This window comes from Aulonocara sp. 'chitande type north' Nkhata Bay, linkage group LG13 (assembly GCF_057382095.1).
Source record: "Aulonocara sp. 'chitande type north' Nkhata Bay isolate Kocher_YH1m ecotype deep benthic linkage group LG13, A_spYH_male_GT1.1, whole genome shotgun sequence".
NCBI lineage: Eukaryota > Metazoa > Chordata > Actinopteri > Cichliformes > Cichlidae > Aulonocara > Aulonocara sp. 'chitande type north' Nkhata Bay.
In genome coordinates this window covers 6,992,619-7,020,361 of record NC_141356.1, presented here as the reverse complement: position 1 = coordinate 7,020,361, position 27,743 = coordinate 6,992,619, and the positions used below count along the sequence as shown (strand labels likewise).

The 27,743-nt window shown below is 40.0% G+C and overlaps 2 protein-coding genes and 1 long non-coding RNA gene across 4 annotated transcripts in view; 1 reads left to right on the top strand and 2 right to left on the bottom strand.

Annotated features, from left to right (window-relative positions):
* Positions 1 to 6,054: 6,054 nt before the first annotated feature.
* Positions 6,055 to 20,212, bottom strand: LOC147315554 (uncharacterized). The gene is made up of 3 exons (XR_015124362.1): positions 20,055 to 20,212; positions 16,041 to 16,379; positions 6,055 to 6,538 (listed from the first exon to the last, which is right to left on the bottom strand). It is a non-coding gene; the product is annotated as an uncharacterized LOC147315554 (long non-coding RNA).
* Positions 13,633 to 22,234, top strand: opn3 (opsin 3). Its single transcript, XM_086258424.1, has 4 exons — positions 13,633 to 14,226; positions 16,078 to 16,397; positions 20,674 to 20,925; positions 21,459 to 22,234. The coding sequence occupies exons 1-4, from the start codon at positions 13,908 to 13,910 to the stop codon at positions 21,732 to 21,734; spliced, it is 1,167 nt and encodes a 388-aa protein (XP_086114550.1). The 5' UTR covers positions 13,633 to 13,907; the 3' UTR covers positions 21,735 to 22,234.
* Positions 22,235 to 22,728: 494 nt separating this feature from the next.
* Positions 22,729 to 27,743, bottom strand: part of kmo (kynurenine 3-monooxygenase) — a 29,992-nt gene continuing 24,977 nt past the window's right edge. For both annotated transcript variants that reach the window (XM_086258421.1, XM_086258423.1), the window contains exons 12-16: positions 27,644 to 27,701; positions 27,469 to 27,551; positions 25,385 to 25,486; positions 25,228 to 25,287; positions 22,729 to 23,873 (exon numbers count right to left, since the gene is read on the bottom strand). In XM_086258421.1, coding sequence (XP_086114547.1) covers positions 23,727 to 23,873; positions 25,228 to 25,287; positions 25,385 to 25,486; positions 27,469 to 27,551; positions 27,644 to 27,701 — 450 coding nt within the window. In that variant the 3' untranslated portion in view covers positions 22,729 to 23,726. The remainder of the gene's footprint in view (positions 23,874 to 25,227; positions 25,288 to 25,384; positions 25,487 to 27,468; positions 27,552 to 27,643; positions 27,702 to 27,743) is intronic.

Here is a 27,743-nt window from a genome sequence, read left to right as displayed (position 1 = left end):
GCATGTCAATTGGTGATTCTAAAGTAGGTGTAGGTGTTAGTTTTGTGTGCACTATTAAACCAAATTAATTTCGTAGATGATGTAGCAACTTCTCCCTTCTTGGGTTAATGAATCCATTTGTGATTAACTTGAAGTGTTAGCGCCATTAAAGGTATAATTTCACAGTATATCTCCACTTGCCCATTAATGTTGTAGCATCCAAAGAAAAGTTTCTGAAGGTCTTCTAAATATTATATCATATTATAATAAGCTGTTCTGTGTTTCCTACAGTTCAGTTGCTAAGGAAACTTTTATTTATGAGAGGTTGTGTTGATTGCTGCACTGAGGTAGTACAGAGTGTGCAGAATTGTAACAACAACAAGCTCAAGCAGTATCCGGTTGTTCAGTCTGACATCACTAGTAGGGTTGCCAACTCCCTGAAAAATAAATAAGGGACACCTCGTGGCCAGGGCCGGGCAACCCAGTTGTCTTCACCCTTCCCAGTGTGGTAGCTCTTTTTTTGTGTGTGAAATTATTTTTTAACCATTTGACTTGAACTTGATTTAAGCAGATGCATATTCTTTGTGATATGACCATATGGGAAACAAATGATCATTTAGCCATTTATTTTTAGCTCACAATGACAACATTAACACAGTAAAACAGGTCTCTTTCTTAAACAGAAGCCTGTCATGCTTAACTTTTGAGAATATAAGTAAATCTTTCTTTAAAAGAACTCTGTCCTACTTAACTTAAAATTATATAAATTAATAGAAAGCAATAGAACGAAAAATATTCTTGTAACAGTGCACATTTAGTGCATTTAGTACAGTTGGCTTCAGTTGAGGTATTATTTCAGCTTTTCTAATGCTAATCAGCTGCTCCTGTTTGTAAACCCACTTGTTCCCATGATTACGCATCTTAACTCATCATCATTATTCATCTATGTATTACTTTTATGTATTAGTGATCTATTTGTTGTAATCATCTATCCTTGCAGTTGTTTATTACACAAAATAAATTATATTATTACACTTCTGGCCACATAGCCCTGATATTCACTGCACATGCCCATATTAACCTTAACCAGAGGGTTTAAAAAAAAAAAAACCAGTGTTTACATACCATATCTGCTTCTGCCGTGGCCTGGCGGACAAAAAATTGGTAAAGGGTTCCCCGAGCTTTCATGCCCCTCATGTTCTTCATGTGCCCACCAATAGAAGCATGCCTATGGAAAAAGTGCGCCAGCACACAGTGCAGTGCGCTTTATAGTGCACTTTTCCAGCCAGGTGTTTTCCTTTTCCCATTCCTCCCAGTACTTTTGCAGCCTTTTTTTTTCTTTCTCTGAGCGAACAAACATTGCTGCTCTAATGCTGGGCTCACACTGTGCGATTTTTGGCCCATTTTGAGCCGATTTTTGAGTCGTGCGACCGATTTGATGATCAGCCCGATTTTGGCCTTCATCGTGCGTCGTGTAGTATACGTGGGGTAACGAGAAGCGATTAACACCTCACGACCAGCTCCCGATCATCAATCGCTCGTGAGGGTGTCACCGCAGCTGCTCACGCGCAAACACGTAAACGTCGGTGAAAAAGACGTTGCAGCACAGCTGTGCAGCGTGTGATCTGGACACAAGCGATGGAGGCACAACTTGTAGAACTTTGGAAAGCTCATCCGAGCCTTTTCCATGTGGCATCACAAAATTATCACGACCACAACAACCGTGAAAATAGTTGGATTTACATTGCTGCTCAATCACAGCTGCCTGATCAATGTTTTTCATTAGCAATTTAGCAAAGTTGATGTGGTGGTGTGTGTCTGTGTGAGTGAAAGACAGAGAGAGCGAGCGACAGATTTTCTGTTATAACCTTCATTTTATGGACGCACAGTGTGCCGTCCGAGACTTGCACCGCAGTGTCGGCGTTTGTTTCCCTGTTGGCCATGCTTGTTGTTGTGGTCATCGGTTGTCTTCCTGTATTTTCTCCGTAAGCGACCTTTCCTCAACCAATGAGATGAGCGGTAATCTGACTTGTCATACTCGAATTGTCATAAGTGTGGTGTCAGCTCATTGGTCACAAAGCAGGAGAGGGGCTGGGAATTATGTTTTCAAACAAAGTGTTAATTCCATTAAAAGTTATAGACTACTTTTGATTCTCACTGTATTACGGGACAAAGTGCGTCCCTTATTAGCTCAATACGGGACGTGTACTTTTGTTTCTAAATACGGGACGATTCCGTTTTTTAAGGGACGGTTGGCAACCCTAATCACTAGCCGTGTCTGGACCTAAACTCCGCTGCAGGTCCATATATCAAACGATCACTATGGCATTACTGAGAGTTGAAAAACTGTCTAAAGTCTTTCATCTTTAATAAAATGATCAGCGTTCTGCTCTACCAGGTGTAACAATTGAGTTTAACATCCAGGCATCCATGAAAACGGAATTTATGACATTTAACGGAGTTAGAAGTTAGCAGGGAGTTAGCTCGCTAGCTTCTATCTAAATACAATATAGCATGTCCTGACTGCGGGGTTTTGGAAACAAATTAAAACGTACAGCTCTGTTATCACTTCCAGCATAAATGAAGACAGAAAACTAAACAGCAGTGACGTTTGTAGGGTTACTGAAGTTTGGTTAGCTGGTATATAATGATGTGCTACGTGACCGCTAGCAACACAGCTATGCTAGCATAATATAAACAAGCTAACTTTTTTTCCACTCGATAAAAGTTAACGTGAGTGTTCTCGGTGGTCAGGAACAAATGTAATCGCATGGCAGGATGCTGTAAAAGGACCAAACTTCAGCCAGGAGAACAACTGAGATAATCCATCCACAATACGAGGTTAGTCATTCATATACTGCTGCATGGGCTGGGCTGTAGTTACATCCTAAGGTTTTAAAAACTGAGCTTAAATAAATGATTAGCGGTAATAAAAGCCGAGGGAGGTCAACAGTGATCGCTGACTGTTTTAGGAGCTTTTTGAGATCAAATAGAAGAAAATACATAACATTAAACATGTTAACAACATAAAAGCCATATTAAACGCAGACTACTTTAGGCCCGGAAGTAGGATTCGTCACGTCATCACTTAACAATCGGATAGATCTACCAGTAGGTAATTATCATAAATGTTTCATGCAGCACAAAAGCACATGTATAAATGTATAAGATGTCATTTGAGAAAGTATGCTAACGTTACTTGTGGCAGTAATGGAATGTGTTTTGAATTATAGTACTTTTGTGTCAACAGAAAATGAAAACAAAAAAGTATGTATGAAAATGACATTTTTTCAGGATTTTGGAAAGCAGGGCAGCACGGTAGTTAGCACTGTTTCCTTACAGCAACAAGGTCCTGGGTTTGAATCCAACAACTGGCTTTCTGTGTGGAGATTCCATGTTTTTCCCTGTGTCTGTGCTTGTTCTCTCTAGGTACTCAAACTTCTCCTCACAGTCCAAAGACATGCAGTTGGTGGGGTTAGGTTAATTGGTGACTCTAAATTCCCATAGGTGCGAATGATTGTCTGTCTCTCTGTGTTAACCCTCTGACAGACTGAGGTTGTACCCTACCGCTCATCCCATGGCACCTGGTATTCCGGCTTTCTTGGTGTGAGAAGGCAGACAATGGTAAACAGCAAGTATTACCGTGTGTGCTCGTTTGACATGTTTGTACTGGCTTATCTGGAGTTAGTTTGGTAGGGATTGGATCCTATTATTTAAAATATTGTTTTTTATGTATTTGTAATTCTGTGATTTTAATGCTAACATGTGTCTAGCTAACCTGCAGACTAAAAATCCAATCCACAGCACCATGCTGGTCTTGTCAGTGATACCAGATGTGATTGATCGAAAGTAACCAAGTCTAAATATGACACTTATTTCTTATTTTTTTCTTACATTTTGGAGGCTGATTAAAAGCAAAAATGAAAAGAAGCAGCGTTTTATATCAGTATAAATCAATAACCCAACACCAGGATTTCTTTCCTATGCACTCCTTTGTATAATATGTTAAAAGGTTTCAGTCTTTGAACAGAATGAAAAGTTTAAACAAATCTGACAAGGACACCTTACCCTGTCAGAGTAAGGACACTCTGGATATTATGAAAGAGAATCGTGCCCAAAATCATTTGAATATCTTAACTTTTTTATCCAAACTACAAAAAGCATATAAAAAGCAAATAAAATTAACACAATCATTCCAAAACATGCTTTATGTGTTGAAATGAGTCAAAATAAGTAAATTTGGGGTGGAAAAACACCAAATGGGGCATTCTATCGGAGCACTAGGAGGATGTTTTTGCAGGAAAAAGTGAATCCTGATAAATATGATGAAGATATCTCAGAAAGCATCCACTAGCTCAGATGTTGAGCTAAATTCAGTGATATATAATCACCATGTTTTTGCATTTTATCGCAGACACACCAAAGAATGGTGCACACCTCTTCCTCCTCATAGGCCATTGTTTCCTCTGACAACACATTTAACGTATTCCATTATTAATCATGAGCAACTATTAGCTTTTGATAAATTGCCACTCAACCTAGAACAGGCTCGCGGCCAGTAACAAAAGACCGTTGGTGTTTACTATACGTTCGCTTCACTTCGTGTTGTTTATCTGTGAGTGCACTTAACGTTCATTTGTACAAAGAAAATAAGAGTGTGTCAATCAGAAAGAAGAGTGTGTCCTTGGAGACAAGAGCAGCATATCCTCTGGCTAACGTGGCTTGTCACACAGCCAGCTGCACAGGCCAACGCCAGACGAGGAGGTGAAATGAGGAGCACGGTCACTGATAAAGAGAAGAGAAAGCAGCATGAGGAAGTTTGAAAATGTAGAAGCAATTTTCCAAAAAAGAAAACTGAAACTCAAAGTATCTTTGACATGTCTGATTTAGCACAAAGAGTAGAGGCAGCTGATTCTGTATGGATTCAGCAAATATTTAGCAATGTGCTGCAATTAGGTGATGGTGTGTGGTTTAGAGATTAACATATAATAATTAAAATATTATTTCTATAATTTCTTGCAACACTAGAACTACAATGTGCTTCACAAATTCACAAGAGAGCAGCTTCAAAGCACCAAACAGACAAAAAAAAAAACCCCAAAACCAAGCAGCATTATTCATAGAGACCATTTTTTAAAATGCATTACACAAATGCCAGTGTGTACAAGTAGGCTTCAAATGCTTTTCAGACTGAGTCACAAGCTGATCTGATAGTGAAGGAACAGTTAGTGCCACAGTATTGAAAAGATAAAAAGCACAGTCCCTCATTAAATCAGCTTCTATCCTGTTATGTTGAATCAAACCTGATTGGCATACCAGTAACTAAATGAAGTTTAACTATCAATAACCAGGTCAGCTCCAGACCCTTTCACTTGTGCACATGACGTTCAGATCACTTCTGATCGTCTGGTGTAGAATCCACAGTGGCTGTGTACAGAGACAAATTTACAAACATACATAACCTTTTGCCTGATAAACTATAACAGGAGCTGCTGACCCGGAGCGGAATTAAAGCAGCAACTCAAACTGAAGGCTTGTCCCGAAGCAATTAATTAAGCAATTACTTTTTATGATGTTTATTCTGGAGTCTTGTTCATTTTTCTGCCTCTTCATCTGCAAACAGAGCCACGTGTAGTAAGTCACCTCGAGCGGGATGTGCCGCGCTGCTGGAAGCACTTACATAAATTATCACATCTAACCTACTGACGGGGGTGCCGTGATTTTCTGGCCTGTGAGACAGAGGGTAATTCAGATATTAATTATGCAAATCAAATGTGTGAAATTGCAGAAAATTGTTTTCAAGTAGCCATCATCTTCTCTGCGAAGCATCCTCCGGATTCCCCTGTGTGGAGTTTAGATGAAATTTTTTTTGGATGAGCACCAATCCTAAAGACGCGTTTATGATAATGACATGCACACGCCTGTGTGAGGCTGTGAACATCAATCTAATTAATGCGACGTGGACGAGCATCCTCAGCATTTCTCACATGACAGCGAAGGACATCAAAGATGACACTGAGGGGTTGCTTGCAGTGCATGTTTCAAAGTGAGGTGGTAAGACATTGTTGGCAAATATGATATTTATATAATGATGACCACTGCAGAGAAGTTAGCCGAGCATGAGCACTTATTCTAATGGCAGATTCAGAAAACAGAGTCCAAGTGGCATGAGATCACCCAGGGATGAGGTGAGGACAGAGGCTGATGGAGACAAGCAGAAAATAGACAGCTGACACTGGCAGGTCCCAGTGGGTGACTTTGTGTTTGAATGTATTTAATGTCCACAAGCTTTGAAGACAGCATCTGCAAAAAAAAAAAAAGAAAAAAAAAAAGAAAAAAAACTAATTACAAAGATAAATCTTTGACACTTCTAGCATGCAGTGAGTCAGGCAGCATCTGCATTTGTGCAGGAGTAGGTTTGTGCTGACGTCAAAGCTTTTGCAGGGAAGTTGAAAGAACCGTTGGGGAGTGACGGGGGCTCAGAAGAGAGATCGGCAGAAGAAACAGACGTGCACAAAAGCGAGTGCTGATGCACCGACATTATAGCTTCAAACTGCATCTGTGAAGAGAGATTTAGGTCAAGAGTGTGTGTGCGGGATCAGAAAAATGAAGCAACATCTATTCCAACACCTTGAAACACAAACATATTTAAATATCACTGAAAATACATAAAATTGAGGTGGAGAAATGAAGCTGAGGATGTGTACACAAACAAGCAGAAATATTTGTGAAAATAAACCAAGAATCTCTGCAAACAAAATGATAAGAGAGGATTTTTCTTCTTCTACTTAAGCAAACAAACATTTTGGAAATAACTGAGAAAAATAAACTCTTCCATTTCCGCTGACTTTGCCTGAGTCGCTTTTATGCAATTAAAATGAAATGAATACTACATTTCACATTATCTCACCCTGTTGCCTGTGGAAGAGTCCAGCTCCTCTGCTGCTCAATTCCCCACTGTTAGCTCCATCCCATTTAGGCACAGCCAATTCTGCCTCGGTGCCTTTTGAAAACCAGCATACGCTTTTACAGGTTAGAGAGTTGGGAGTAATGTGTTGTGATGGACCAAGTTGAAAAAACAGGAGGAGTCACGGGAATTGTTAGAAAAATAGGGTATTCATTTATTTAACCCAAAAATTATATTTACAAAAGTAATAAATGTTGAACTCATAAAAGAGGTCAAAGAAACAAACCTAGACTCAGTCAAACAACTGTGAACTCAACAAACAAAACTGACCTAAACAGGAAACGACACACAGGGGTATATATACTGCAGATCAGACCACTACGACACAACAGGGTAACTAAACAAAACACAATCATAAACAACAAAAGCGATGCAGAAGAGTCCAGTTTGTTAATAAACTAAACATCAAAGAAGAAACTCAAAACCACTAACCCGAAACTCAAATATTTAATTAAGTACAAAAGCGTTTTTTTTATTTTAATTAAAGAAAATACACATTCTCCCCTTCAGCAGGAAGTGGTGGTGCGGTCCAATTATCCTTCTTTGTATTTAAGGACTTTAAACCCTGGCCACCACCTTTTGTCTGGCAACTCCCAGGGATCATGGCAGGTAAGAAACAGGTAAAAGAAACAAAGTAATCAACTGGTATGCTTACATAAGTAAACTAAATGTGCGTGCTTACAAACAGGACAAATGTACTTAAACCAATCAATAAACTTATTAGAAACTAAAGTGTGTTACTGTGTTCAAATGAAGAAATAAAAATACACGAGTTACAGACTTCAGAGTGTGGCCATGGTTTTGGCCATCACTGTGTTAAAGTGGGTGCAAACAACATTTTTGCCTCCTGATCTTTCTGATAACTACAGAGATTGTACAGGTAGTCCAGCTTCTCCAGGATGGCACATCATTAAAAGTCATCAACACATCAGCAGGACTGGTATTTGCTCCTTTGTGCAAGGAAGACACTGGTGTTGAATATCTCTTCCCAAACAATCAGAAACAGACTTCATGAGGATGACCTGAGAATCCGATGTCCTACAGTGGGCCTTGTGCTCACTGCCTGCTGTTTGCCATAGAATACCAGAACTGGCAGGTCCACCGATGGCACCCTTTGCTTTTCACAGCAGGTTCTTTCTGAGCACATGTGACAGTCGTGAAAGGGTCAGGAGAAGTCGTGGAGAACATTATGCTGTGTGTAACATCATTCAGCATGACCTGAGTTGGCGGTGGGTCAGTAATGGTCTGGGGAGGCATATTCATGCAGAGATGAGCAATGGCACCCTGACTGCCATTAGGTATCAGCATAAAATCCTTAATAAAATATATTTTATTAATAGCCAGCCACCAGGTTTGGAAACATTGTGCAATATAACACAGGTGTGGCAGCTATCTGTGACTCAATGAGGACACAGAGCATCCAAGAACACTCTTACTCCTCCTCTGCGGCTCTGGGACTTGCAGACCACGGAATCAACAAAGGTGTTCTATCTCTCACAATGGCATGTTCTAATTTCCATTTCTGACAGCTCTGATGAAATGCTCATTCACACATGCACACATGTCTATCTTATCCAATTACTGTGAGGACAAGCTATGGTTTACTGTAATGAATTATTCATAGCGCAATAAGGATGCACCACAGAGGTTAGTGTGTCAGTCTAAAGTGTGCTCCTCAGAATCCCTTTAAAAGATTATTTCTCGAATTCAGCTGCCACAATTGCCCACCGTAATTAACTTGCTGTTTGCAGGGGCAGAATCGAGTCCACCAATCTGTGACTCGCTGCGATTAGAGTTTAATTCTGGCTGCCCTTGTAGCTGCACATGGACTTTGACTTGTGAAACGTTAAAATGAGATTTTAAAGGAGGAATACTCATGACGTGTTATCACCGTGTCGCCATGCACACGTGCACATCCCTGTTCTCCAGTGACGCTAACATTTTTATTTATTTCTGACAGAAGAGATTCTTTGGCAAATTTTCAAAGACGCTTAGCCGTGGCAGTGAAGAGGCACTGAACATAAGCGTGTCAATAATAATGACAGCCGCTATCCACAGAGAATTGTTTACGCAATTAAAAAGCTTATATCCAGCAGCGAGCTTGAAAATGAACAATTATTTTAGCTGTAAGAACGAGGCTGGAAACGTGAAAAAGCACACAGACAGCACACTTTTATAAACTTGAGAATGCGCTGCATCTACAGCAATGTATTAAAGCTGCAGTATGCTCTGTCCTCAACTTCCAAGTTCAAATCCTCTCCTCTGTTAATCCCTCGGAGAGGGCAGGGATGATGGGACACACGGCCTTTAGAGAGAACCTGGTTTTGGCCACATGCTGTATTCTGCTATTTAACAAAATGAGCAGACGCCAGCTGTTGCAGCAGTGGATGTGGGCCGAGTGTAAGTCAGGAGCCACGTCATACATGACAGCTGTTTGTGGCATCAGACAATCTGAATTTGTGACTCGTCAAATTGCCCATCTGGGTCAAAGCAATAGTAAATAAATAATCAGTGGGTTTTAGTCATGTGGTGACTTATTATTAAAAAAATGAACATCATTAGTTGCAAAAGTACTGGGCTGTTTTTCTCCTCAATAATTTCACTAGATATTGTGCTCGGAGCTAAGAGCAGCCGAGGTAAATTCCTTGGCCCCACAAAACAATCTGTGTTAACAGGTCTGTAATCCATAAATTAACCTATCATCCTTTTCATAAATTCATGTCATGGTGAATTATTGTACTAAGCATGTCCACAGTTAGATAAAATGAAATAAGTATAGCTACAAGCAATCCCTATCCACCAAGGATTCAGGCTTCAATTTCTTCCAAATGCTCTGTTTAGGACAGTTTTTCTACTCTTAGCTCTGTATGATGTCATTTAGAACACATATCCTTAATATGATCACCTAAGACACACGCACTACTGTTCACTTATTATGTTTGAGTGTTTTAGCTCCGCTCATAAAGAGAGCGGAGCTAAAATGGTTTGTTTCAGGGAGGAACTGAGGGTCTGCACCAAGACCCAGAATAAGCTACACAAAGCTTAATAAAACTCTGAAGTATGCAAGGGAGAAAACAGGGGATTTAAAATGAGCACGTGTCTTCTTTGAATTATCTTTAAACGAGTTAATATTTGTGTGTAGATGCACATTCATCAGGGTTCCAATGTTTGCTTCCCCCTTTAGTGAAATCACATTTGGGAAGCCCAAGTAGGGGTGCAGCGAGTTCATTAAGCCAAGCTGTTTCACATTAATTTTACATTCAGTTGTTTAATAACTTCAAAGAAACCATACTTAATGGCTTTGAAATTAAAATTCTTTGAGGGAAAAAGTTAAAACATAATGAAAAAAAAGTTATGTGTGAAAATGAACAAAGCAAAGAGTTTGAAATGTTTTTGAAGGGCTTTAACAGGTAAACAGGTCTGTATGACTTTAGTGACAAAAAGAGACAATAACATGTGAACTCACAGTTTCACATAGACGGAGCTTCTATGCTGTGGCTTTGATTATTGCATTTGTTTGACACTTTTATGGACAATTGTTTTTCTAGCTTACTTTGGCTGTCTTAACAATCCATCAAGCCTACCAGGTTTACACGCAATTAGGTTAATCGTCTGCCGGTTGATTCTTCATATATTTAATACAAACATGAGAGTATTCATTTTCTTTTTAAACTCATAGCAAGAAAGAGGAGCTTATAAGCTGCATTTCTTCTTGTTCACCACTTCCCGCTACAGGACTTTGCTTTGTCCATTTCAGATAAGGACTGTAATTTTGAGTGAAGAATAGATTACTTGAATTGCCTTTCAGAAGGCCAAGAAGAAAAAGAAAAAGTCAGCAAGCAATCAGCTTTATTTCTGCCAAAAGCCGTGTGGTCATGCATGAAAGTAGTTGTAATGATTGAACGAGCTCATAGGGTCTGAATATCACCTCTGGAGCCCCACACGGGTTTCTCTAAAAGACACCGGAGGGTAGCCGGGTTCACCGCTGCAGCCTGACTGGAGAGAGTCAGGAAGCGTGTGTTGATGCTTATAGATGTCTGAGTGATGGTAGAACTGCCAGAGATAGAGCTCTGTCATGTTTGAAGTGCTAATGTTTGTGACGGAGAGGTGAAAAAAAGCTACTTTAAAGTTCATTATGGAGCTAATTCCCAGCACAGTGAGAGTAGCTTTACAATAATTGCATCTCCAGGGAGAAAAGCAGTGGGTGATTTTGTACATTCAAGCAGATGTGCATTGCTGAAATATGCTCAGAGATCACCTGTAGAGGGATTCCATTTAATTAAACATATGGCCTCTCGCTAAATTATGAGAGAAGGTCTGATCGGATAGAAAAAGAGGAGAAAAAACATTAAAGACTTGTCTAAATTTAAATACTTATGGATAGCAGTAAAAGCAATAAGATTAAACATAAAAAGGATGCCTACACAGAACAAAAACTTAACTAGATATCTATATCTGAATGCTGTTGACCTATTTATTGATAATAGTTTAATTTCAAGTGCTGCTGGTCTGAACAATATATTGATGGACCACTGTTTCCCAGCATAACAGCACAATTGCATCACAGATTATTACAGTTAGTAATAATCACAGGCTTACGACTTACCCTCCCTTACAATATCCTTGGCAAGAAAGGAGAACATATTTTATGAACGGCACGTGAGCAAGTGAGTCAGTGGGTGAACTGCACAATTTAAGCACTTCCAGTCTGTGCGACATCCCCACGTCTTAAAGAGAATTCTGCTATTTTAAATCAACCTGTAGGCGCAGAGAAACGAGGTCAGACACAAACAACGTCGCCGTGGGAACCCTGCGCTTCAGCAGCACAATGACATTTCTCTGTGGAAAAAAACGAGGTGGAGGAAGACCACCTCAAAATGTCACAGGACCCACAGATACGCATTTGTTAAAAAAAAAAAAGGAAAATCAGAACAGTTAATGAACTGTCACCATTTGGTTTCGAGTGCACGTGAGACTCTGAGTGTGAGAAGTTTCCTACAGAGTTTTACAATACAGAATATAAGCATGTATGTGAAATCTCATCATTACCCCTTTTTACACTGGTAATATAAAAACAGTTGGAGAACATCCCCATCCTCTCTAATCTGTCAGGCATAAGATTACTGTTCAATCGATTACCAGCAGGTGTTAGGGACATGACTTCAGGTGTTCCTCATCAGCAAGGGTGTAGATTTGGTTGTGGCATTGGTGGGGACGGATGATTCAACCATCGAACCCTGCCCTGTTTCTTATTTTTTCCTTTTTGTTTTTGCTTCTTGATAAAGAAAGAGAAATATACTTGCCTACATATGCTATTCTACATGGTTTTAAACCATTTAAAATTACAATTCATAGTTTTATATGTGAATTATATAATGTTAAATTACTATTAAACAAATGACCGACTAAGTATTTTAGGCTTTAGTTTACTTCAGCCATATTCCATATAAATCAGGTATTATACAAAAATAAAAATAGCTTCAAATACAGTCATGACAATAAAAGAATATGACTTTAAGAAATTAACAACATTAGTTCAGTTACAGTACACCAACATCTCTTATACATTAGCACTAAGGGAACACTGAATGACCTGTTGGTTTTTGTCCATAAAACTACTCGTCTAAGATTACCACAAAGTAAAAGGTCTCTCAGCAACATTATGCACTACTGCCCTCTATCAGATCAGTGAGCTTGGATGTTTTATTCTCAACATGAACTACTGTTACAGCAACAGACATGGACTACATGCCCACACAACAAACACATGCCTGCTCCTCTCATTAGCTGAAATGAACTGCTGGCATATTGGTTTTACATCTGTACTGTCCAGTCTCTCCTGGTGGACATGGCATCACATTATTCATGGTTACATACAATTTTAGACTGATGTGGGCCAAGCTCCTACTTGGGGGGGGGGGGGGGGGGGGGGGGGTATACATGTACATATATATATACAAAAAACTTGAATCTTACAGTGTTTATTTATCGGATAAAATACCGTTATTATTAAACAGGCCGGGGGTGTCCAAATTCAGAGGCTGCGTCCACCTGAGGACCCGGCCTTTGTGGTCTAAGTGGGCCGGGTCCTCCAAAAGCCGGGTAGACCGGAAATGAGCGATTGTGAAATTGGACGGTCTAGCCTTCAGAATTACGTCACCTGCCGTCTGCTCCTTGCTGTCTAAAATATAACCGGACGCTGGCGTAGATGGTCGAATAAACTGCTGTCACACAGCTGAATAAGTGTGAGAACCCGGAGGAATCCTCCCGAGGGATTAATAAATCTAGTTTACAGTTTTTTCTGATTGCTTAAACCCTAACTCTGATTCCTGTAGCACAATCTCTAAAACTATTCAGACTTATAGCAAAACCACTCACTGAGTTTGCAAAACTAAAAGCACAAAAACTGCTTTGCACTCAGTTTGCAATTTTGTAACACACACTTTGCAAAACTGTAGGCACAATTCACTGCACAACACTCAATTACCAAATTTCCAACACACTCCTAGCAAAAGTATACACATGTATGGCTATCATTAACACTAATTTGCCAACTGTCTGGCACACTTTCACATGTGAAAACTTTTTTAGATAATTAGTTCACTTTGCAATCCCCACAAAGAAAGAACGCCTTTATTTCAACATGTATGTCTTTGTTTGACTTTTTATTTTATTTTTTGTTTTTTCGAAGTACAGCCAAACTCCTAATCTCAGTAGACCTAAATATAGACCTAAGAATACAAAAAGCCTTACTTTGAAAGTATAAACGGAAGCCTGACGTTCCTGTTGGGTCTGACTAGTCACTGGTATATTGACCTAGTTTCAGCAAACAGCAGTCTCAGGTTGGCTTTTGAATTAGCGGCGCGCGAGGAGCCGGTGTGGGAGCGCCGACGAGCGCACAGCCTCTCGTGCCCAGAGACGCGCGCAGCACAATGCTGGAAACCAAGTTTCCATCCGCGAAATGAATCTCCCTAACGAAACCAGAGCCGGGAGAAGTACAGAACATTACATTTTCGCACTTGGCACCTACAAACTTCTCGCTTTTACCATTGGGACTATCGGAGTATTCGGCTTTTGCAATAACGTCTTTGTCATAATACTCTACTGTAGGTTCAAAAGACTCCGGACGCCTACCAATTTGCTGCTGGTCAACATAAGTTTGAGTGATTTTCTAGTTTCTGTCATCGGAATAAACTTTACCTTCGCTTCGTGCGTTAAAGGCGGATGGATTTGGAGCCAGTCGACGTGCATCTGGGACGGCTTCAGCAACAGCTTATTTGGTGAGAGGAGAAAAAAATAAAGTAATTTAATCGTTTATGCTAGCATGTGTTAACATTTAATAATAGTTTTTATTAAAATAATTTACAAATATAATTCTTTAACCCTGTTACATTTTTGTGTGTCTCGCACTATATGCAAGGAAATAGCGGCTCAGTGTAAATAGGCAGAAGGCGGAGAGAAGCTCATTAATAACAAAGAATGCACTACGAAGGCATGAAGGACGTTATCAGTAACATAAATCTAAATATAATTGGGGGGTTTTTTTAAATTTTTTTTCAAATGACACATTATCTACGAGTTCTTGTGAAAATTTCCTCTCTTCAATTGTATTAAAATACAGAGTAATATCTAGCTGCTATGCTGAGCTTTATATTGTGTATTTTTTTCTTCCTGTATTTATACTTGCATCATACAGTGAGGAATCTTTTGACACCTCCCTGCGCCTGCCCTTCTATGTTAGCAAAAGTGTCCATTTATTTCCAGCATAAGTCTATTCATCTGGGAAGTGTGAATAAACATTGAGGGTCATTGTCTGGGTCCCACCAGTGTAGGAATTAGAGCTCAGAAGGACTCATGTGTGGTAATGAGCTCATTAGTGATAGCCTCCAAGTCTTCTTCTTTTATTTTTTTTTTCTCCCGCTTCAGCAAATGAAACCCAGCGAACCAGCTGGACTTCTGTCATCCTGCTGTCCTTTAAGTGACATTGTCTTCTTTCCACATATTCCAAAGGGCACACTTGCCCGCCTGTGTCCGGTGTGCAGCACTGCAGCAGTGGTTGTGGCTTGCAATGTACATGTCACAGGAGAATTCAGAACCAAAAGGCATACAAAGATAGTGTTGATATAACAGTTTATATAAGATGAAGTCTTTCGTGAATAAAGTGGCATTGAAGAGAGAAGATGCTGCGTTCTGTCTCTTTGGCCCTTAGATAACCTCCCTCCCCCCCTTGTCAAAAGGGGGGGAAAGGATTCTGTGTGATATTTGATATGTGAAAAACTCAAGGTCATACAGGTTGTCATGGCTTGAGTGGGTGTGAGCACTGCAAATCCAGAGAACCTGCTTACACTGAGCATACTGTTACAATTGAGGTATATAAAGATAACCCCCTTGGCTTGACAGTACGTGTGCCCTCCAATAATCCATGCACAAATAAGATGTCTTCTTTGCACATTACTTTAAGTGTGACTCAGTAACTGACACACAAAGGGCCACAGGAGCTGCAGCAGTAAGCCCTGGCTGTTCTGTCCAAGCACATCCTTCCTTCAGCTGGTTTGCTGTGGCTCAAACTTAGCGCATACTATATAACGTCTCCCTTTGTAATCTGTGCATCCACCTATTGATGCTGTATCTGTCTCATTCGTATGTAACAAAAGAATAATAAACCTATCTGAGCTTACATAACTGGCTATACATGTATATAGGTTAGGGGAGGGTGTATGATGAAGTTTGAATAAAAATATTTTCCCTGGCATATTGACCTAATTTCAGCAAAGTTATCGTAGATGCTATACCAGGGCTTTAAGAGGTGCTCTTAAGATTGCATGCTTATAAGTAAAATGATGCACAGGAGGAACAAAAGAGCGACAGCTATGCACACAAGACACTTCAGTACGTGTGGTAAAAGCAGGCTGTGTAATGCAGATGCGGGTCCTAAAGGTGTGTGTGCGTAGGAGTCAAGAGCCTCTTTCTGTGCATCTTCACAGGGTTTTGCACCAAAATGATTGAATGTGATGTCCAGACACAAGATGTTCAGATTTGTGTTTACACTGAGTGCGATGTACACTCAACCCAGACCCGCTGAGTAGCCACTGACCCAAATCCTGCTGTTGTCTCTCTCCCTTTGCTGCCAGGCATCGTTTCCATCATGACTCTGGCGGCCCTGGCTTATGAGCGCTATATCCGGGTGGTCCATGCACAGGTGGTGGACTTCCCCTGGGCATGGCGAGCCATCGCCCACATCTGGCTCTACTCCCTGGCCTGGACAGGTGCTCCCCTGCTCGGGTGGAACCGCTACACTCTAGAGATCCACAGGCTGGGCTGCTCTCTGGACTGGACCTCGAAGGACCCAAACGATGCCTCATTCATCCTCTTATTCCTCTTGGCATGTTTCTTTGTGCCTGTTGGTGTCATGATCTACTGCTATGGGAACATCCTGTATACAGTGCAAAGGGTAAGGAATAAAAAGGATTGTTTGGGGTTTTTTTATTGCTTGCTTCTCTTAGAAACAATAAGATTAATAAACTGAATGAACAACATGGGATTGTAAATGAAGGCTAGCCTATCAAAACATTAACCACGACGGTCAAAACTTATGGTACACATCCCCACAAAAATACATCTCTATTCAAATATTAACCCCCATTTCAGATGCTTATCGATTTATTGATGTAGAGTTTTGTACGTTGTTATTTCTCACTTCCAGAATAGTAGACTTCAGTTGTTTTAAGATTTTGCACAAAACACATTTTTAGTTTTGGGTCATACTCCTGAAACATCTTTTTTGTGCTGTAACTTGAATTTTCACTGCTGTTTTCTTCCCTTGTCTTATAACTGACAGCTTAACTGTCCAAGCATGTACAATAAAAGTGAGACATCAGAGAACAATACAAAAACAAAACTCCAGCTCTTATACCCGACAACAAATTCCAGTGTGTAAACACACTCCAGCTGCTTTGAGTGCTAACACCTCAGTTCATGTAACACTTGAAGTGTCGCTGTCTTTCAGCTTACACATGAATTAGCACTGATGTGTCGCAGGACTTCCACTTCAGCTGACTTTGAGGTCAGTTCATCACATGCAGCGAAAGAACATTTCAGCGTTTTATACCAACTTACAAAGGATATTTCAGTGTCATCACTTGATCTCCAAATTGACGAATCAATTGTTTAAAAGAAGAGAAAAAAGTGGAACTAAAAAGAAAAAGCTAGAGGAACAACAGCTTACCTAAGCAGAAACCGCTTAAGTTAACTGGCAACAGGTAAAAAACATGACTGGGTATAAAAACACCATCTTAGGCTATGTCCACACTAGCCCGGATAGATTTGAAAACTGCATTTTCGTCTGAAAACGCTCCGCGTCCAACTATCGTTTTCAGTCGTTTTCACAGAGTTGTGCGTCCAGATTGAAACGGACAAAAACGCTTATGCTCCAGTACTGCGCATGCATGAAACGCAAGACGATTCGACCTGACTGATTTCTGTCTGCCGCTTATTTACTTTCCGGCTCTTTGAAACGTCGCGGCAAAATGTCGAGGAAAAGCGCCGAGTTTTTTAAATGGACTAACAATGAGGTGGAGTTGTTGCTCCGTGGTCAAGCAACCTTAAAATCTGACATTATTTTTGGAAAACATGGAAACTGTTTTCAAAAAAGCATAAAGAGGGGAGCGTCCCTCAGTGCTTAGTTTAAAAGCCTGCCTCTGGTGTTATGGGGGTACATTAGGGAGTATTGAATTAGGAGCTTGCAGATCTGGAAACACACCACGAATGCTGTATCTACAGGTTTCAGAGCAACACCCAGATTACATCTTTTTCAGAGAAGGCCTTGCTTATTTTAGAAAGACAATGCCAAAACACATACTGCAGATATTACAACAGCATAGCTTTGTAGTAGAAGATACTGAACTGAACTCTGCAGACTTTACACCAATAGAACGAATGATACGCCAAACATATTCAATCAGTATCAGCTTCTATAGCAGCTGATAAATAAAAAAAAGTAATAAAGACAGGGGAAAACCATGTTATGAGTCTTGGCATTGCATTGTTTGTCTACCAGAGAGCACTCTGCGACTTCACTGTTGGAAACATAACCAATATTAGGGAAATCTGTTTATGTACTTACTTTGTAAGTATTGGCTGATATATTGGAATATCACTAAATATTTGTGTAGTTTCAGCTGAGGGGTTGCATTGAGTGAAATCTAATTTAAAAGACATCTGACAATTTAAAATTTTTAGTTTGTTTAAAACAGAACATCAGTCATGTGGCTCCACCTCACAGTCCATCACACTTCACAGGTTATTGTAATGTGTGGAATGGATTGTAGATTGACACTTTGCCATGGTATAAGCTCACTGGGCCTTTAGTCGAATGCTCTAAAAATGGTCGGCATTTACAAACTGATTGGCGAATGGAACAGGAAGTCTTAGTCAAGAAGCCACAACAAACAAGTCGTCACTTCCAGACGCTAAGTAAGCATACTAGTCAATAGCTTCTCAAATTGTTAGTAACTCAGTTACTGTTGCAAAAGTTTTGTTTTGTTTTTTTATCTCTTTGCATGATTATTTTATACCTTTAGCCAGAGATTGAAAATGCAGACTCTGCGACATTCATTTCACACCCTTTTCATTAACGGCTGTTTTATCATTACATTCCTCTGTGCCTTTGGGACCTGTCCTGTATGCTAGAACTCATCCAGAAAACTCACTATTGTGCTTCTTAGAAGCATTGCCTTAAATTCTTGTGGCAAAGGACAAGTCACGAAAAAATACTTTGTCTGTGAAGGAATCTGCAGTCATCATTCAAGAGATGACTGCTGAAGTGACACAGCACATTTTGTAATGAAACATGTAAATGAGAAAGGGACTAACTGATTTCCAAGCCTTCCTGCATCAGTTTCCTTTCTTAAATATGCACAATCATGCAGGAAGTGTGAGCTGCTGCGTTCTTGGAGCACCTCAGAGGCCTGGTTGGATTTGTCACATGTCACAGTATTTTGGGAACATCTTCAAAGAGGAATAACTCAGTACCCTGCAGACTATTTCTGGTTTGATACGAGAGCAGCTGGTCGGCTTTGCTACAGAAAGAAAATCTTATTATAGATATGTGAAGGCCTGGAGAAACAATAGAATTTAAGCTTGCAAAAGGTTGTGGATTAATAAGAAAAAGAGCATAAAGAGCACAAATTGTAAAGTCATAAGTATTGTATTCACGTCTACGTTCAGCTGCTGTGTTCTTTTTTGAGCGAGTCTAGAGAATAGCTATATTGTTTATCATCACATCTCTTTAGCTGAAGGGTAGGTTTGATCTGCAGTGTCGTGAACCCAGCCTGTTACCAAGGCATTATCATGTTTTCACAACTTTTACGATGTTACCAACATCTTAAGATACAACTCTCAAGAGGAGAAGAGAGATAAAACTGGAAATTAATGTAATCTATCTTATTGTAACCAGTAAACTAGCCTGACAGCTGTAGAGCTTTGGTGGGTTTAAATATAAAAAGAAATAAAACAAATAGAGAGAACTCCCAATGAAAATGAAAACTAACTTTCTGTTTTTTAACTATCCTTCCATCCATCCATGTGGCTGCTAAACCAATAAATTTACCACAAGAGACACAGAACCGGGATGTTCACTCCAAATAACAGCCGTCCTGACACAGAGCTTAAATTGATTTAATCTGAGTCGAGAGCTGGACTCGACAGCTGTCCAATCACCATCTTAGTGATGGCAGCCAGGAGAGAGAGTGTGTCATGTCTTAGAATCAGAGGCCAATCATAACATGGGGAGCACACACTGTGCTTGCACAAAAGCTAGTGGTTAAACTATAAAGTCACAAGCTAAAGTTGTACAATGATTAACAGGCAAAGAGCTCAAAATGACTACACATTTATTGATTTCTACTTAAATGCTGCCCAAACAGTAAATTACACTAAATATTTCAGTGCAGGGAAACTGGATTGAATGTGCACAGAATCGCAGTGTTAGAAAGAAAGACATTGCAAAGGTTTGATTCTGAGACGAGAATGAAATCCACATTGTCCACGTGCTCTGTGTCTGTCTAAAGGCAGTTGAAGATACTTCTTGGATAGCAAAATAACATCTTACCAATATTTGTTTCCCGAAGAATGTTAACTCCTGCAGATTAATTTGTTCTGGTATATGTTTTGACGTTGACTATATGGATGTACACAAGCAGTTCCTGCAAAGTTAGCAGGAGGGGAGGTTTGTTGTACAAATCCTACCAGCAAGAGGGTTAGGTTCACAAAGTCTGTTGCCATGGTAACTGACCGTCTCTTTGACTAAGCCTGCTTCCTGGAACAGGCCCCAAGATGAAACACAGGCAAAAGCCCTTAGGATGATAAAAAATAAAGCAAAGGAAAACGGAATAAAAACCACTGAAATGTGACTATGGAAGTAGAAGAGCTGCTGAGGGAACAAGACAGACAGGGGAGAATGGGGAGATCAATAATATAGCACAGGTTGATATATATCCCAGAGTTGAGAAATTACTTTGGTGTAGCAGGTAGAAATTAGGATTAATCCCCCCCCCAAATAACATAAAATTGTCTTAGATAAGTAGAATAAACTAATGAGGCTAAGCAAAAAAACAAAATCAAAGACTGTGACATAAATTTACTTTATGACAAAGTGTCACTGTAACTTGTTTGCTTGATAAAGAAATATCCCATCATGTCAGCATCCTGCTCTGTCCTGTTTCTTATAGCTGCGCTCTCTCCAAGACCTCCAAACGGTTCAAATCATCAAGATTTTGCGTTATGAGAAGAAAGTCGCCGTGATGTTTCTCCTGATGATAACCTGCTTCCTGGTTTGTTGGACACCCTACGCTGTCGTCTCCATGATGGAGGCCTTCGGCAGGAAGAGCATGGTCTCGCCCACTCTGGCCATCATCCCATCATTCTTTGCCAAGTCGAGCACGGCGTACAACCCCCTCATTTACGTCTTTATGAGCAGAAAGGTTTGTAATCAAATTATTTTTCTTTTCTTTTTTTTAATGTTTGGGGTGAGGCTACCTCTCCAGCACCAATCTCTTTGTGTTGCTGCTCGAAAATCAGCCCAGGTTAGGCTTCTGTCTAGAATACATGATATATTTCACTTGAGAGTTCTGAATAGCCGCTTGCTGTGTAGTTTGTCATCCCTCCCCCGGAGTAACCACAGCTGACCCATAATTAAATATGGACAAACACAACAAATCAATAGCATCTCAATGTGAGGGGACGGTTTCGTCTCCTCTTGTGTAACTGCAGCTTTAAGTAGCAAATTGCAGGAATATCTTCCCACAAAATGTCACTATTTTAAAAATATTTTTCCATTCCTTAATATGGTGAGCATAAAAATTTATTTTATTTTGTATGTCAGAGTGAAATGGTCTGGACCACTAGTCTTGGTTTGCTGGCTAGAGGCTGATCTCTTGTGTGTTTGACATACTAATGAGTGAAGAAAGGAGGCTGTTGTTAAATACCAGCCTTTGCTTCTGTTTCTCTTCCACAGTTCCGCCGCTGTTTGCTGCAGCTGCTCTGCTCTCGGATCTCTTGGCTGCAGCGCAACCTCAAAGAGCGCCCCCTGGCTCCGACCGAGCGTCCCATCCGACCGATCGTTGTGTCCAGTATGTGCAGCAGCACCAAGGCGCGACCCAAGAAGAGGGTGACCTTCAATTCCTCCTCAATCGTCTTCATCATCACCAGCGATGACTTCCAGCACCTGGATGTGACCTCCAAGGCTGGAAACTCCACGCAGTTTAATGTTATCCAAGTGAGGCCACTGTGAGCCAAAAACACCAGACTTCTCACCCCACCACTCCGTATGCCTTAGAACCTAACATGCAACTCCAAGCCAAAACAATCCTGTCTGACCTCCCTGGCTGTTTCTGTGTCCACACGTGGTAACAGCCTGGTTACAGCTTCATGTATAAACCCAACTGTAAGCCCAAGTTCTCAAATAAACCAGTTTGAGTAGTATGAAAGTTTGACATCCTCATCTAACATCGGCTGTTGTGATATAAGTAACTTAATGTAGTAGTGGTGGTATTTTTCTCACACGCATTTGTCAGATATGCCATACAGTATATGTGACAGCTGTAGGACTTTGTTGAGTATATGAAAGGCAGTTGAGGACCTGAGTTTGGCTTAACATGTGGTAGCATTTTCATTTTTTGGTTGGTACCCAACTGTGTATAATGGAATACAAGCCTTAGATTCTTAGCCATAACCCATAATGCACAAACTGACATTACTGTGTATGGATTCAATAAAGAGACCCTATTTTAAGCTATCTAGCCTGTTTACTTAAGCTCATCTTATTTTAATGTAAATATCAAGTGTGACAAGATCAGTCACTGTGAAATTACACTTGGTAGATTTGTATGTATTAGGACGATGGGAGTAGCCCTACTTGAAGACTAAGAGGAAATGAGACTAAGACCTTAGTGACACACTCCTTTCATTTCCTCCTGAGCTGTCAGCTATGAATAGATTTAATGAATGGTTTTCCTTAGTTGATAAAAACCCTTTTAACTGTGGATGTGAGAACGAGTGAGAGGGATTTTGTCTTTTTAGACAGTTGGAAAACTGGGACTTGGTTGATTTCTTACTGTATTTTCACTATGAAGCATATCTTATAATAAAGACTGGAAACAGAAAAAAAACTTGCCTAGCTGTGTCCATAGGTGACAAAACTGGAAATTTAACATTTATGCTTTTTGCCAGAGAGTGAAAATGATCAATGAGTTTCATGAAGGGTAAATAAAAGTCCTTAAAACCAGTCATCTTCACTTGTTTTATATAGGTGAGCATAGCAGCACATTCGAAGTGGACAAACCAGCCAAACTCCAAGCCCAAACAGAGGAAATACTACATTGGCGGTTGGTCAGAAGTACATATGTAAAATTGTATCTTTGTTACCAGCAGGCTGTTGTAAAAATTTCTTTAGTTAAATCTACAAAAAAGATAAACAGATAAAAATCAAAGATAACACAGTCTGACAGGCAGAAAATACCTATCACATCTCAGAGTGGTGTGAAGTGTCTTTAAAAAAGTGGAGGGCTGGCAGATCTAAACCTATACTGCAGGTGAACAGCGTTTGATAGTCATATCCTTAATAAATAGGAAACTTTCACCTTTCTTGAAGCAGTGTGACACGATCTTGACAGACCACAGAACAAAACATCCAAAGAGTTGTACACAATTCTGTCGTCTATATTTGCATTTATGTTTTAGCATGTTTCAATAAATCACTGCACCTATTTCCCTGCACCTATATAAAGAAATAAGGGTTGGCTCAATATATTTGCACAGTAATGTATGTATAAGTGAAACATTGCAAAAACATAATGCAGCTTTAAAAACAAAAACAAATCCCAGATTTTGCGTGAAGTAAATGTCACTGGGCCCAGTGGAGACAAAGAAAAATAGCTGACATCATTCTTGTGTAAAAACAGTAAAAACTTCTACACACACCTAAAACTGACCCTGTGTTCTTGAATTAAACTTGCTTAATAATTAAAACAGCAGTGTTCTGCTCACCGCTGCTGATCATTATCGGTTTAACACTAATGAAACGATGTAAGTCGTTCTGATCAATCACTAAGTCCTTGAAGTGAGGGCAGCCATTATTGGAGTAATTTGCCATTGCTGGAGTTATAGCTGTGAATTAGATAATTTAGTCAAAATCTAATTAATATTTGGGCGCCTCTAAATTCTTTTCTAGTGTTTAACTCTAAGTCTGTACACCTGTCTGTCAGATCAGTCATGATGCCTGTGCTCAGAGCGTCCTGAGAGCCACAAGCCTGTCCCACATTTTCTCAGCAGAGACGATGAGCTTGTTGATATCTGGAGGATTTTTAATGAGCAGGTAGGAACCACCAAGAACAGCCCCCACAGCACTGAGCAGCAGGCCACGGTTTATCACCTGTGAAGAAATGAATAGATAATTAGTTTGAATTCAGTTATTTGCTTCACAAATCACACAAAGGTTGGTAAATTGCTTCCAGTTTCATGAACATTAGTATCCCAAACATAGCTGCAAAGAAAACACCCAGGCTTTGTTTCCCTGGAGATCCATGGCAGTATGTGACAGGGGTGTGGTCTCTGGCTCTGCTGCAGTGGAGGGATGGTGCAGCGGGCTTGAGGGGCAGTGCCAGCGAGGCTGAGGGTGGAAGGGATTTAATTAATGAACGCTCCTCTTTTTATAGTGACGCTGAGGACCAGAGATGAGGTGCAGAGATGTGCGGAGACTGGAGTTATTGAGGTGCCAACCAGCAAACTCTGTGGCTGAGCTGCCCGGAGGAAAGCATCTAGCTTTTGAAACACCGTACAAATAAAACTGTTGCAATATATGCAAAATGCTCAGATTTCAGCCATTCTTACCTGGCCTGTTAGACAAACTGATAACATGACATTACATCTAAACATGGCACCATTGTATATGTACATACATAACTTAATGTCAACATGATCCCTGTTAGGTAGAGACATAACAATGGTTCCTTGAGTTATGTTATAACTGAATGATTTGTAGGTCATTTATTGTCATAGGGTTAATAAACAACATGTGTTTGTTTCAAAAATTTAAAGTAAATTAAATAATTTGACACCTTTTTAAAATCTTTTTTCTATGTAATTACAATATAATAAAACTTTATTGATCCTGAAGGTTGACCCCGAAGGAAATTGGGTAATTGTTGTAGTTCAGTTGCTTACCTAAAGTGAAGTAATCCCTTCACCCAATCAATGACCTTGCTGTTACTGACACTTTTATAATACATCCTTACACTTCACTGCCACCCTGTCTCTGACCTATATTTTTACCTGTCATTCCATATTCAGTATCACGCCATATTATCGTGTTAACTGTAATGCTTCAGAGATAATATTTCTTTTCTTTCTCCCATGAAGGTCATTTCACCCTTTGCCCAAACAGCCCTACGGGTTGAATCAATTTACAGGGGAGGCTGTGAAAATCCCGGCTGTCCAACTGTCTATTAGAGCAGAAGCCGCCAGCACAGGCAAATCAGACAGTTCAACACAGAGCCAAGGACTAACAGCCTTATCTACAGCCCAGCGAGAGAAACCACAAACGCGTACGGCCGTGATGTGTGTTAAATGGAGAACTGTTTACTCAAGAGTCGCAGCCACCTTTAGTGCTGCTTCTGATAACACTGTCACTTTGCTAATTACAGTGCTTAGCTGTTCAAAGGTACGAAAAGTCCCATCAAAATTAAATTGCATTCATGTGTAGTGCACATTTTTTCCAGGTATTTTACTTTGTTTTGCCAGTGCCACCGCTTGACTGCTTCGTGGTATCTGGTCCTAGTGAAAGTGACCTAGAGACAAGAAAACAGAAAGAATAGCAGATTTAGTTTTCAGACAAAATGATGTGGAAACAGTTACTATTCATTAGTGATACTGTATCCAACTTACCATTGTGTAAAGTGGAATTATTGTCTTTGGCATGAAGAAGTAGAGGATGTTGTCAACATATTTTCTGAAAAGGAACCATTTGGAGTTGACGTGTGCTCGCATCTATGAAACAATACAACAAATGTGTTTGTCAGCCATTTGTCCATTTTATGATATCATTAGGTAGATCTTTCAGCCATATGAGAAACTTTAGACTTCCTTCTTCCTGCCTTTTGATATAATTGCAGCAGTGGAAGATCAAGAGTATTGTTAAGCCAACACATAGTCCTGCTATTTTTTAATTGCTTTATCCATTACTTTTGAGAGAGAGACTTTAAATGCACAGAAGGTTAGAGAACTGTTCTGCTTCAGAAGTGATGAAGAGGATTTTCATCACTTATGCCCATCAACACCTTTTTGTTTTTCAGTTTTAAGGTCAGTGGAAATACATTTTATTGAGCAGTTGGTTCTCAAAATGTACTTCAAAATGGCTTTAGGATGGACGTTTCAAAAGTTTAATGGGTCACCCGGTCACCCTCAGATGAGAGGAAATTGGTTAGGATGTTTAGGAACAACCCAAGAACCACCAAGGATCAAGCCTGCCATGAACTGGAAACTGTTGGAACAGCAGTGTCACTGTCCACCCTTCAAGTGAGTTTTACATCACTGTGGTCTGAGACGTTGCTGACCAAGAAATAAGCCCCTGCCCCAACTCTGATACATTCAAGCTCACCTGCAATTCACAGGTTCCCAAATGGACAAGCAAAATGCCTTCTGGAGAAAATTTCTATGGTCAGATGAGACAATGATCAATGATCAAGTGGTATGTTTGAAGGTATAAAGGCGAGGCGTGCAAACCTAACAACACTGTAACAACTCTCATGCATAGTGGTGGTAGTAGGGCTGTTTTGCTGCCAGTGCTACTGGTACATTGCACAAAATGGATGGAGTAATGAAGAACAAGGGTTACTGACAAATTCTTCAACTTCACCTCAAGCAGCTCAACACCTGAAACTTGGACACAAGTGGATATTACAACGGGAGAATGTTTGGAAAAAGCAAACATCAAAACAGGATTTGGAACAGATAAAGCAGGCTTACATTAAGCCTTTTCTTCACAAAAACTGAAACTTCAACCCACTATGCTTAGAAGCTGTGCCGTGGCAAGAAACCAACCAATTTACGTGACATTTCACCAAATATTAGTGGGATCATATGTCACGGTACTGGGCCTGTGACCCAGTGTTTTGGGTTTTTGGATTAAGTTATATTCTTTGATTTGTTGTTTTTCACATTTTTGGTTCTCTTTATCGTTTTCTCCTTGTGCTATATTTTTAGTTTTCTGTCACTGTGCCTTCCATATTCCACGGTTAGTTACTCTTGTCTCTGTGTTTCTGGTTCCCTAGTTAGTCATGCCTCCATGTCACAGTGTCAAGTCACTTTCTTTGTGTAGGTCTCTTGTTTCCTGTTTTACTTTGACAGTCTCAGTGTTTTCAGTTTTGCTTCCTCCCCGTCTCATTTTGTCAGATTAGCCCCAGCTGTGTTTCCCTCCTGTTTCCTTCGTTACACCCTTGTGTATTTAAGTCCTGGGTTCTCCTCTCCCGGTTGTCGTGTCATTCCCATTTGCTGTGTATGTTTCTCCGTGCTCATCATTTCCCTGGTTTTCTTCAGAGTCTGCTCCTAGTTTCTTAGTTTTCTAGCTTTTCTGTTCTTGTTCCTAGTTTCCAGTTTTAGGTTTTGTTTCTTGTATTCTGTATGTTAGTTTTCTTCAGCACAATAAAGCTGCCTCCCTTAATTCATCCCTTTGTGTTTTGCGAGTCCTGCGTTTGGGTCCAATCCTGCCTGCCACACAGCGTGACATGGCAGTATAAGTATATATTTGACCATTTGTGGATTAGAGAAAATCAAAATAAAATAAAAAATCTAACTTGTGCACCCAATACTTTTTTTAAAATTCATTAAATATGTATGCTGTACAATCATCCCACTATGTAAAAAACAAAAACAAAAAACAGCTCAACAAATTCATACACTGTAAATCATACAGTGTATAAAATTTTGACCACAACTTCCTGCTTTCATATTAAAAAAAATATGTGGATTACTTCAATGTAGTTGTACATGGCCAAGTCAGCAATTGCGTGGTCGTCTGGAACCCGAACTCTGGTATACTCAGGCAGAACAGCACCTAGCGGGATACACAAAGGGCCGTATGGAAATTATTCTGTATGCTCAGCTTTTCTCTCTTCGTTAATCTTTGGTCATTTAAAAAGTGCTTACTGAAATCCTCATTGAATTGATCCATTATCTCGTCAAAGACAATGCAGTCCTCAAAGCCCTATAAAACATGAATAGATGAATTAGTCTCTGTCTAATTCTG

Bases quoted from the DNA above. Each gene is read 5' to 3' on its own strand.
- opn3 (XM_086258424.1), top strand. From the start codon at position 13,908: ATGAATCTCCCTAACGAAACCAGAGCCGGGAGAAGTACAGAACATTAC. The intron at 16,398-20,673 runs GTAAGGAATAAA...TGTTTCTTATAG, and splicing joins TCCTGTATACAGTGCAAAGG to CTGCGCTCTCTCCAAGACCT. The intron at 20,926-21,458 runs GTTTGTAATCAA...TCTCTTCCACAG, and splicing joins ACGTCTTTATGAGCAGAAAG to TTCCGCCGCTGTTTGCTGCA.